Here is a 13,044-nt window from a genome sequence, read left to right as displayed (position 1 = left end):
GAGGATTTGGATAGATGGCTAGAACAAAGAATTGACACATTATATGATATAATTCAGATCATGGGAGATGAGGTATAAGGAATGAAAGTCAGAAGCCATTTGGAATGTCATACTCGATATCTGTGGATTTGTATAACTCCTAAAATGTATAATGAGAGGTAGCATAACCAGAACACAGTAAAAAGGCACACCCAGGATATTTGGCATAACACTAATAGTTCTTTAGATTTGTTAGCCCTGCATAATGAGGTTGCAAGTTTAAGCCTTTGCCTTTTGATGCTGCTAGCATTGCAGATGATATTTTGAAAGAATTACAGGCCATTTTAACTTCATGGTCCTTGTTTACATCTCTTATTGGATGTAACAGGCTTTGTTTTGTGATCCTTTTTATGGCCTGCTTATTACCTGCTCTTTGGAGAGGAATCCTCAGAGCTTTTACAGATGTCAAAGCAGAGTTACATAAATTAAAGCTCCAACATCTTCCCTAGCAGAAGTTGGTAGTCAATGACAGGTAAGATCATCTTGAAAACTTTCTCAACCTAAGACAGCCCATGAATACAAGATTGTTCATATCCCAATGATGGGAAAGAGCTGTGTTTCCAGTTGGAAAACAAGACAGGCCCAATTTTCTGTTCCAGGACTGATAAAGTGCCTCTTATAGATAAAAAAAAGATGGCTAAGATTCTCTCAGAGGTGGATTAACTTAAGACAGGACATGAATACTTAAATTCATGTACCAATGACGGGTAAGGTCCATATCGCTTGAAAGGATGCCTAAGACAGGCACAGTCTTTCTGTGTCAATGGCTGAGACAATTTTGGCTTGTGTAGATTAAAAAGGGGGGACACACGGGGAAAACTTCTGGAGTTAGCTTTGACTTGCTTGTAATAATCATAAATTAGTTTCAGACATCTTTCTTTGTTTTTAATTAAGACATGCATGCATTATGCCCTATCAAGTTCCTCCATTTATGCATGAATCCTTGAGAAACTGTCTTATCCTGAAGACAGGCTTAGTCAAACACAGTGTACATAATAAACTCACCATGTAATGATGAGGCCATTGTTTATCTTCCTAGAATTGATCATGGTTTGTGTTGCTTCCCTTTAAAAGACACTGAGAAAGTGTACTTGCTCCCTGGCATAGTATTAACAAATGGCCCTCCCAGTGCTGTCTCTTACAACTTCTTTCTGATTTTCTTATAATCATCCTTACTTACCCAGTCCTGGATTTCTCGTTGACTACTGACTGGCTGCTGCAACTCTGAATATCAGCAAGTGGTGTCATGTGGAGTCTTTCAGATTAGGAGTCTGTTGTGTTTACCTTACTAACTTTTAGGCATGGAGCAGCATTCTGAGGAAAGGCAGCCTAATTGACAGGAAATGCAGGGGCATAATCTGTGCAAATCACTCAATCTCATTCTGTTTCAGTCTTCTTGTGGTACAAGATGAGTTTCTGAAGACTGGACTTAATGTAACCCCAATGTATTTGAGCTTTTTCTTCAGAGAGCATGATGTGGTCAATGGGAATGTGGTCATTTGTGTCAGATTATCAGTTTGTGTGGAATTTACATCCTTGGCTACTTCTTACACCTATAGCCATGACCAAGTCGATATAGCAGTCTGCTCCACTCAGCCCTCATTGCAGTCATAGTGCAGTAGGTCATCATAATACAGGTTTGAATCTTGGTTCTGTGATACCCTGGATCATTTCCATTTCACTATCCACTTACTGATGAGACCCATTCCTTCTGTCTTAATTTATAATCTATTGCCATGTCAAAATATCACGATCAAGGTAATTTATAAGGGAAAACATTAAATTTTGAGGCTCCCAGACAAAAGAATTAGAGTCTACATCATTTATGAGGAGAATATGGCAACAAGCAGACAGGTATGAGTCTAAAAGAGTGCTGAGAGCTCATCTCTAAGAGAAGACTGACTTCCAGGCATCTAGGAAGTGGGTGTGATAGCCCATGCCCACAGTGACACATCTACTCCAACAGGGCCATACCTTCTAATAGTGCCTTTCCCTGGACTGAGCATACGTAAACCATCACATCTCCTCAAGACAAAGGTTACTTAGTCTTATGAAATATGAGAAAAGTTAATCCCTGATAAATGAGGTCATAAGAGCAACTATGAAAGCCATCCATTTATCTAGGTTACTTTTCTTTGTCACCTCCTAGGCACAAAGTTTCTTATGCTGGTGGACACGTTCACCCCTTCATCCATATCAGACAGAATATCCACTTTTGACATTAAAGACACAACTTTTAAAGCTAGTCTGCCCCGTTTCCCAGTATTCTAACATGACTAGAAATTGATGATAACCCATGGTGTTCCTTAGTTTGCAGGCGTTCATTAGTCATACACTCTAGACAATGCAGAGACCATGTTTTACCACTAGCTTGTCCTGCATCTTGTATAGAGCTGCAAAAAACACTGGCCATAGCACAGAGTTTATGAGCCAAATACTGCTGATTAACTTAGGCTCATGAGAGAAGACATGCATTAAGAATCTAGCCAACAAAACTGTCCTTCTTATGTTATGGATGAGAGCTCATTAGAAAAAAGCTGCTGCAAACTTAGACATGGACTTAGAATTCATTACGACTTAAGAGCCTTGCATGGCAATGGTGTGCCTATAATCCTACTTCTATGGAGTTAGAAGGACCAAATCCCTTGGGATTCCTGTGTTAGATGGTCTAACCTAATTTACAACTTTCAGCATCAAGAAAAGTGTCTCAATAAGCAAGGTAAAAATGACCCAAGACCCCTGTCCTCTTCACAAACAAGTAAACACATGCAAGTGCTCATAAAAACTTAGACACATGTACTCAGATACACACAACAGACACACACATAACACAACACACACAGACACACACAACACACACACACACAGACACACACACACACACACACACATTTACACACACAGGCTTGAAAGAGAGGAAAAGAGAAAACATTGATTAACATTTAATCTTTCTGAAATGACAGTTTTTCCCAGCACCAGATACTCATGATGCCAGGACAGAATCTGAGAGCACTCTCAAGATGTAGCTATAAATTAAATTAGAAAGAGGTTTATAAAGGCAAAACTCACAAGGGTATGTACTTACTGCTTATGTGCAGTCAGCCACACATCCGGCCTACATGCAGAAAAGCACACATCTTTCATGCTGTCAGAGGCAAGCAAACTTGTTTACAGGAATGAAAACACGTGATGTGTTATCTTACATAAACAAATCAGGTAATTCCAGGTATAACTCTCACATTCTAGGAATGTCATCTGTCCTAGGGCAAGTGGGGCTCACAGGTTAGAGCCATTTTGTTTTGTATTAATTTTTAAGCTTTTAAACATAATATCCACCATTGCACAATATTCTATTTTTTGATAGTTTTGGTTTGTTTTCAGTATGTCTAGGAAATAAGTGTCTCTTGATCAACATACCTTAGACATAAATGATATTTTTAAGTTAATATACAAAGCTACCTCATGTATTTTTCCCACTTTTGTTTTTGTTTCTTGTATTAGGATCTTCACATATAACTTGAAGCACTAAAATGTACAATAAGTCATAATGAATGTCGTCTTTCTCCCACACCTGGGTGTATCTGACTTTCATAGTAAGTGTGAGAGACCAGACCAACTCCAGCATGGATTCAGACTCCATCTTAGAGAACCTGGCCTAAGGTTGAACTCAAGTTACCCAGCAAGCCTGCATCTAGCACTAGTTTCCTATTGATTAATTTGGGTTCAGAGGTCCATCAATGAAATACATAAGTTTTGTGTTGCTTTTCCTTTCCATATCTCTGTGAAAGCTCTAGATGTCCTGGACTGGCTTTGTAGACCAGGTTCTCCTCTGGAACTCATATAGATATTCCTGCTTCTGCCTCCTGAGTTTTGGGGCTAAAGGGATATAACACCATACCAGGCATAACTTTTTTCATCCCTTACATGCTTCCATTACATTCCCTTCTAGCATGTTCTTTCTTTCTACTCAATGCCTCAACATTAAAGTTGATTCAGCTTATGCTACGCCTCACTCTCAAGCCAATGTCACAGGATCTTTGCAAAACTAAACAGCCCTCTGACCTAGACTAGAAATTCTAATGTGGTTCCCAACTCATCCTTAATAACCTTCCAAAGGAACTGAGCTGCGTCCCAAATACTGGTACCTCATCATTTTACACAATCACCTGTAATTGCACAGGTTACACTGGCCTCCTAGTAAACCACAGAGGTAGAAGATCAGGTTTGTGGGTTTCTGTCTAACAAAGAAGATTTATGCACAGTGACTTGTAACAGGTGAGTTTTTGAGCTTGCCCAGTATCCACAGTCCCCTTTTTATACACAAGACCCAGAAAAGTAGATACTTGAACAACCAGAGCCAGGAGAACTTAAAATCTCCAACCTGGACCACTCTAGTGACTCTCAAATGAGAAAGGAGAGAAATGGAGACGTCACATCCCAGAGCGTGCTACTAGATTCTAAGTGAGTAGAAGAGGGTGAGGTGGCAAATATCACACAACCATAGCAGAGCCATCCACTGAGAAGATTTACTGGTCATTAAATTGAGAAAGTCTGCTCTAATTCAGACTAAGCAAAATCTGTGGCCTTGATCCTTTACCAACACATTTCGTGCAACTGGTGTAATTTATTTGAGTTGTGCTCAGGCCAGCACTGAACACAGTGACATTCACAGAGAACAAACATTCTATTTTGCTATTTGAACACCTTGGGCAGAGAGTTCTGTTTACAGAGAGGACTCATAAATAAGCCGCTGTGGATTGGAGGACTCTGGAAACAGTGTTAAGGAAGAGGACAGCATAAGCCCTTTCTGCCTGTACTCCTGTCGTCCAGTCCTCCCGTCCTTCCATCATGTGGAAGAATAGAGAGGCTCAGCTGTGTCTTTTTTCAGCTCTTCTTGCCTTCCTGCCTTCTGCTTCCTTGCTCAATGGAAACTCGTGAGTACCACCAAGGCCCTCTTCCACATCATCCCTCCTCCAATCAGAAACTATCCATTTCCATTCACAGTCCCTTCCCCTAAAAACCTCCCGAAATTCTTTTTGCTTTTTAATTAACAATTATATATATATTTTATCATTACATGATTCTAGGTGATCTTTTTTCCAACTCTAAAGCAACCAGTGTTACTAAACTGTGTGGTGTGATTTAGAATAGTATTCCTCTTATTACTGAACAAGGAGTGTCTCAAATCCCAATCATCAGAGAATTCTCAGGTGTTGAAACTATTTAATCACTTTGAAAATAAGCATTTAAATGGGTGGTATCCTTGGTTGGAAATGTGTAGCCTATGGTTTAACCTTGAGATAGATTTAGCTGTCTGGCACATCAGAACCCTGTGGATGTTTGTGTCCTAAAACAATACTCTTGTTAGGATCAAAGACTTTGGATTAAACTACCAGTAGAACTTTTTATTTGATGGTCAAAATAACCATATAATTAGGATTATATTGCTGAGTGATTTTATTTGTATCTGTGACCAGAAAAATATATTTAAGGTGGTAAAATTAAAAAGCAAACTAGTGATATTTTTGTATACTGTGATATAGCAATGACCGGCTAGGTTTTGGGGGGCAAAAATCTCTAATTATAGGAAAAGGTAGAGAATGATTCCTACAGATAGCCTTTGGCACTTGCTCAAGTGTAACATAGGTAAATTATGCAAGTTTGAATTTCACAGTCACATCATAAACCTTTATTTGAAAAGTACCCAAAATAAAAAACAGGGTATTGAGTTATTTTTAAGGATTAAAATGTTAATGAAAAACAATCATGATAAATTTCTATGAAAAGAACAATTATTCCTCCTGGATTTTCATTTAAAAAATAAACCTTTCTAGAACGTGCATGCTGGTTGCTTAGTGACAGGAGTGCACGCCATTCAAACCTGCCCTGGCAGGTATCACTGCTGAAGCTGATGATTGACGAGTTAATAATTGTCTTGCCACTCTGCTGTGTGGCAAACTGTGACAGCTGCCACACTGTCAACCTGCCATCTCAGACTGTCAAAACATGGATGGTAATGGTGACTGTGATGAAACTGCAGTTATAGACAATGAGATCTGTCGTCAGCTAGCTGGAACCCCTTCCTTTCCAGGAAGTATATGGTGCTGGTCCCTTCCCAGCTCTACACTGAGACCCCTGAGAAAATCTGCCTGCATCTATACCATCTGAATGAGACAGTGACTGTGACAGCTTCCTTGATATCTCAAAGGGGAACGAGAAAACTGTTCGATGATCTTGTGGTTGACAAGGACTTGTTCCACTGTGTTTCCTTCACTGTGAGTACTAAGTACCTGTCCTGATTTGTTTATGTATTTATGCACATGCGTGTGTGTATGTACATATAATACCCATACATGTTTCAAAAAATGTTATTCTAGAAACATATCTGTGATCTCAAAACAATAGGAATTTAGAACATTTACCCAATAAACAAATAGCATACATCATTCCACCCTAAAATAACAAGAGTCAATACTTGTCCCATTGTATTCCCTCAAAAAAGCCCACCATCCAGATAAAGAAAGGGTTCTCCAATTCATAGTACTTCCTGGCACTGAGTTAATAAACTTTCAAACAGCATTCCAGATAATGATGACCACAGCTCCTACGCATAATCCTGAGATCCTGAATAAGTGATGGGTTTCTTCTTTGGGACCTATCCTCAAGACATAATCCTACCACCGTTAATACATTACCTTATTCTCTACCTCAGTTTGAGAGTTAGAGCTAAGTTTCTTTCATGTCTTAGAGGTAATTTTCAATGAAGATTATATTTACTCTGTAAAGATGACTGTGTTTTTGTTGTTCACATAAACTCCCATTGACTTACATAAAATGAGTTTTCTTTTCATCTCTTTCTTTTCCTGACAATTTTTTCCCTCCATGTAATACTTAAACAGAAACTGATGGAGCCTCTATCTCTTTCCTGGGAGGTGGAAGGAGAAAAGGTTAATGAGGTAATGTAAGAAAGGCAGAGTGAGATGGTGAAGGGTCTGTGTTCCTGTCGTTCTCAGATCCCTAGATTGCCCTCTTCTGAAGAAGAGGAGTCACTCGACATCAACATTGAAGGGGCAAAGCATAAATTCAGCGAAAGGCGTGTGGTGCTTGTGAAGAACAAAGCAAGTGTTGTCTTTGTCCAGACCGATAAGCCCGTGTACAAGCCAGGACAGTCAGGTATGAAGCTCCACAGTGGGCAAAGGAACTAAGACACCACCCTAAACATGGTGTGAAGAAGGCCTGGGTCTTTGGAACTCACTAGAAAATTCTTTCTCTTTTTCCAGTTAAATTTCGGGTTGTCTCTATGGATAAAAGTCTACACCCCCTGAATGAGTTGGTGAGTTTTTACACGTGGGTATTGGTTGGTTCTTCAAGACAAAATGTCAGAGCAATATTCTAATTTCCAGCTCCTTCTGGGACATGAGTTAGCCTTTTTTTCTATTCTGTTCTTTTGCCTATTTATACCCCTTACTCTTTTACCTTTGGCTTCCTTATATGTGACTGTTCTTCTTTGGACTCCATTACTGGATCAGTATCTCTGGGTTTTCTTCATACTCTGTGGAGACTTATACTGTATCGAAACTTTTAGGTTTTTCAGTCATTTCTTTTGCAGATTCTGTTACTTTGTGCCATCCCACAGAAATCCATTCCTAGTGTAACCGGGTTATTTCTCACACAGTCTCTATTATTTTTATAACCTCGTATTTAACACTTGGGTTCTTCCCTAGATGGTCTCTTCTAAGAATAAAATTGCATTTCAGTCTCTTGTGCTCTGTGCTTAGGCAAGTTGTGTGTATCTGTGTTAAATACTCTCTCCTATGAATAGAAGGTTCTCTGATGAGGGATGAGGGATGCTTTAATCTAGAAACATAAAGATAAATCAGCAACAGTTGGCTTAATACTGCATCCTCTAGCAGCACAATGATAGTGTGTTCTCATGTGGGGCCTATGATGCATGAAGCTCATGATTCCAAGTGTGTGAGTTTCATCTTGCACATTGGGACTTAAGTCCAGTGAGACAATGCTTGTTTACTTCCTTGACATTTGTGCTACTATTGCTCCAGTGGTCATGTCTTACCTGGACAGTGGTTCTCATAGTTTATAGGCTTCATTACTGTATGAGGATGATCGTTATCTTCCCCCTCTGATACTATGCATCACACCTTCCAGCTGTATGGAAGCCAGCCCATAGGGGTGATGGTTTCCATCTGTACCAGCTTTACTGTAGACTATGATATCCTAAATTGGACATATAAATCCCATCCTCACCTCCCAAGACACCGGGATTATTTGTGTCATGAGGAAAGAGAAACCGTAAGAGGCAGAGGTGAATCCTGTTAGATCCAGAATGCATGCAAGGGAACAATCCCTAACACAGCATGGCAGCTGCACATATGAACTTACAGTTGCATTAGCATACACAAGCATATGCAAAACACTGCCATGGAGAGGGGAGATGGACACGAAGTCCAACCCCTAGCTGAGGAGCTCTTGTTAGGACAGCTACTGAGAGAAAGTCAGTTATCTTTTCGAGGATAGGCCCTGCTAAGTCAACCATCCTCCAGTGGAAGTCCACATGTCCAAGAATATATGGGTATGCAGCACAAATTGGACTTAATGGATAGAGAAAAAGGAGAGAACACTAATCAGGTATGTAGGGAAGGGCGGTAGAGCTGGAAGGGGTGAATATCATCAGAAAATACTGTAAAAAAGTCTCAAAGAAATACTTAAAAATTAAACAAAATGTCAATCCACTACTTACTTTCTCCTTTACAAATAGCAAATTACAATAGACACCATTTTTTGGAGATTCTAAAAGTTCTACTTATCCCAATAATCTGTTGTATAATTCTACCATGTATATATTTTTCTTTTTTTCTACAATTTATTCTTCTCTCATACAAAACATCCTGACCATAGCCTTCCTTCACCCTGCTCCTCCTAGTCTCACCACAACCTCCCCTTTGCTCCAGATCCATTTCCCTTCAGAAAAAAAGTAGCCCTCCCAGTGATTGAATATGGCACAACAAGATACAATAAGACTAGGTACAGACCCTCATATAAAGTCTGGGCAAAACAACTCAGTGGGGGGGAAGGGTTCCAAGAGCAGACAAAGAGTCAAAGACACCCCCACTCCCACTGTTAGGACTCCCACAAACGCCCTGAGCTAAACCAGCACAGCATGCAGAGAATCTAGCATAGACCCCAGCAGGCTCCATGATTGTCACTTTAGTCTCTGCGAGCTCCTGTGGGTCATGCTTTACTGATTCTGAGGACTGCATTCTCTTGATGTTCTTGACCCCTCTGGCTCCTACAATCCTTCCTCCCACTCTTCTTCAGGGTTTCCCAAGCTCTGTCTATTGTTTGGATGTGGGTGTCTGCATCTCTTCCCATAAGTTGCTGGAGAAAGCTTTGCTAATGAAGACTGAGCTAGGGAGGGCACTATGAGTATAGCAGGATATCATTAGGAATCCTTTCATTGACTTTTCCCCTCAGTTAGTCACGTTTCATTCTACACTAGGACTCTGAGCCATCTAACTTCTTGTTCCTAGCCTTCTAAGCAGTATGGGGCATAGGGTTCCTCTCATGGATTGGGCTTCAAGTTAGGCCAGTCGTTGGTTGGCCGGTCCCACAAGCTCTGAGCCTCCATTGCCTCAGCACATCTTGCTGGTAGGACAGGGGTGGGTCAAAGGCTTTGTGGCTGGGTTGGTGTCCCAACCCCACCACTGGGAGCCTTGTCTGGTCATAGAAGATGGCTTCCTATCCTCCATTACTTAGAGTCCTCACAAAGGTCACCCTCATAGATTCCAGGAAGTTTCCACATCACCCTCCAAATGTCTCCTATTCCATTCATCTCACCCCATACTCTCCCCCTCCTTCTCTCCCTTCCTGACCTGATCCCTTCTGTTTCCATCCCCACCGTCCCTGAGTCCACTTGCAACATCTATTCTGTTTTCTCTTCCCAGGGAGATCCATGTATCCCCTAAAGCCCTCCTCGTTACTTAACCTGTCTGGGACTGTGGATTGAAGTATGATTACCTTTTACTTTACAGCTAATGTCTGTTTATAAGAGATATCATGTTTGTCTTTCTATGTCTGGATTGCCTCAACTTAGGATCATTACATCTAGTTCCATCCTTCATTTGTGTGTGTGTGTGTGTGTGTGTGCGTGCATGATTCTGCTGCCACAATCCCTCAATCCCCTTACCTATCACTGTAGGCTTATAACACTGTAAACTTTCCATGTAGGTTGTCTTGGGTTTTATTATTCTGCTGAAACACCATGACTATGGTAACTCTTATAAAAAACAAAAACATTTCAGAGGTTTAGTCCACTCTCATCATGGCTTGAAGCAGGTAGACATGGTACTTTAGGAACTGAGACTTCTACATCTTAATCTGCAGACAGCACACTGCGTAGCTTGAGCATTTGAGACCTCAAAGACCACCCACACATTTCCACCAACAAGATCACACGTACTTAGTCAAGGCCACGCCTTCTAATAGTGCCACTCCCTATGGGCCAAACATTTAAACACATGAGTCTTTGGAAGTCACTCCTACTCAAACCACCCCAGTTGTTGACTCACTTTCTAGTACTTTGTGTGGCTGTGTAGTACGTGTTGAGTTGTGTGTGTGTGTGTGTGTGTGTGTGTGTGTGTGTGTTTGTCTGTATGTGTGTGCTAGCCAGAAGACAATCTGGCAATCTCAGGTGTCTGATTTGGGGTACCATAGAACCTGGTCTCTGAGTCACAGCCTCTGCCTGCCCTGAGACTTGCTGGTCAGGTTAGGCTGCCTGGCCAGTGACCCCTCAAGAGCTATCTGTTCTGATTGCTTCTCCAGCTGGGATTACAGAAAATACTTGTGCCTGCTTTTTATGTGGATTCTAGGATGAAACCCAAGTTCTTATACTGGCAGCCAGAACATTGCCAACTGTGTCTCCCTTCCTTTGTTCACCTCCCCAAAGGGGAGTGGACATCATAGTTTCAACTCTTCCTTTTTAATTAATTAATTTACAGCCCAAACATTGTTCCCCCTCCCTGTTCCCCCCTCAAAGTACCTCCCACCTTCCTTTCCCCTTCTTCTCTGAAAGGGTGAGGCCTCCCCTGTGTATCTCCCCCACCATGGCACATCAAGTCTGCCAGATTAATCTCATCCTCTCCCACTGAGGCCAGACAAGGTAGCCATGAGGACTGAGCTGCCAATCTGCTACAGATGGAGTTGGGGATGTGGGGGGATGGAGGCTCATTCTAGCTTATGCATGCTCTTTGTCTGATGGCTCAGACTCTGAGAGCTCCCATGGTCTGGGTTTGTTGGTTCTGTTGGTCTTTTTGTGGGATTTGTACTTCCTTTGGGACCTTCAATCCTTCCCCCAACTCTTCCATAAGTGTTCCTGACCTCCATCCAATGTTGTCGGTATCTGCATCTGCTTCACTAAGATGCTAAGTGGAGCCTCTCAGAGGAGAGCACTTCCATTTTTATTTAGGGTGAATTCTCTTCCATGAATTAATCTTTTCTTCAGAATTTCATCAACTGCTCCTGGATGTTTCATATAAATTTTACCATCAGGTTGCACTTCTACAATCAGCCTTGGAGATTTGATTGACATATTAATAACATATATATTGATTTGGAAAGAAAATGAATGCTAAACTTTTCTGTCTAATACATATATATCTACCCGTTATTTTAGACTTTTAAAATATATTCCTTATGGTTTGCAATGTTATTTTTAGGTCTAGTGGATTTCTTAACTGAAATTAATTCAGTCCCTAAACCATACTTTTCATAAAAGAATGGAGTTTATAGAATTTATAATTTGTTACCTACATTTTCAGTGGAATTAAAATTTTTCTAAGTGTCCCATTACTTTTTAATCATCCTGATCTTTCTGAATTCACTAGTTAAAATGACTGACCTTGGATTCCAATAGGTTTAGTGTGATGGTTATAAGGTGGTCTCCCTACTGCTGTTTAGGGTTCATTTCTTTGCCACTGAAAATTTCTTCAGGAAGGAGGCAACTTGACACACACACACAAATCAGCCACAAGACACACACACAGAGGGAAGGGACACAGACACACACACACACACACACACACACACACACACACACACACACAGAGGCACATGGGTGAGAAGACTCTGTAGAAGGGGACTGGCAAGTCCTGTCTCTCCCTAAGACTGAGGCCTTTAAAGATCTTTGAGAGGTCTTCTTTCTTTAATTTAAGGTTGATCAGTTTGATCAAAGACAAAAACTTTAGGGTAAACGTGTCCTGGTCTTAGCCTTGTGTCAGACTGGTCTACTGCAGAGTTGCCCTAGTATTAGGAGGTAGAGCCCTAAGGCATTTTTCTGAGATCAGGAGTGTGAGGAAGAAAGCAGAATTTCACCATTTTTATGATCTGTTTTTGTTTCCTCTTTCAGTATTTCAACTTGCCTGGAACTGGTCTAATATTTAGTTCCTCAGTCGATAGTAACAGTTTTACTTCTTCACTTACAGTTTTTATAATTTAGTTTTCTTTGCATATAGGCCAGGGCCTCAAGGATGAGATTAAAAGATATCATATGTAGGACTTCTGTGAATAGTTTTTTGCTTCACAAATTTAATTACTTTGCTGTGTCTATTGTTTTGTTTTATTTTGTTTTGTTTCACCATGTAATTCTGGCTGACCTGGAATATTCTATGTAGACCAGGATGGCCTGGAATTCATAGATATTCACCTGCTTCTGCCTCTGCCTCTCTGTTTCTCTGCCTCTCTGTCCCTCTGCCACTCTGTGCCTCTGTCCCTCTGCCCCTCTGTCCCTCTGTCCCTCTGCCCCTCTGCCTCTGCCTCTGCCTCTGCCTCTGCCTCTGCCTCTCAGCCTGTCCCTCTGCCTCTCTGACTCTGCCTCTGCCTCTGCCTCTGCCTCTTTGCCTCTCTGCCTCTCTGAGCCTCTGGGCCTCTGGGCCTCTGGGCCTTTCTGCCTTGGCGCCTCTGCCTATTATTTCTACTTATAAAACATAAGCC

General features: G+C 41.1%; 1 protein-coding gene across 1 annotated transcript in view; it reads left to right on the top strand.

Moving 5' to 3' along the window:
- The first annotated feature begins 4,842 nt into the window (after positions 1-4,842).
- LOC116904607 (murinoglobulin-1) overlaps positions 4,843-13,044 on the top strand; it is a 49,915-nt gene continuing 41,713 nt past the window's right edge. The window contains exons 1-4 of the mRNA XM_032907403.1: positions 4,843-4,973; positions 6,131-6,314; positions 7,053-7,212; positions 7,320-7,372. Coding sequence (XP_032763294.1) covers positions 4,888-4,973; positions 6,131-6,314; positions 7,053-7,212; positions 7,320-7,372 — 483 coding nt within the window. The 5' untranslated portion in view covers positions 4,843-4,887. The remainder of the gene's footprint in view (positions 4,974-6,130; positions 6,315-7,052; positions 7,213-7,319; positions 7,373-13,044) is intronic.

The sequence above is a fragment of the Rattus rattus genome, chromosome 6 (genome assembly GCF_011064425.1).
Source record: "Rattus rattus isolate New Zealand chromosome 6, Rrattus_CSIRO_v1, whole genome shotgun sequence".
Taxonomy (NCBI): Eukaryota; Metazoa; Chordata; class Mammalia; order Rodentia; family Muridae; genus Rattus; species Rattus rattus.
This window is presented reverse-complemented; position numbering and strand designations above follow the sequence as displayed.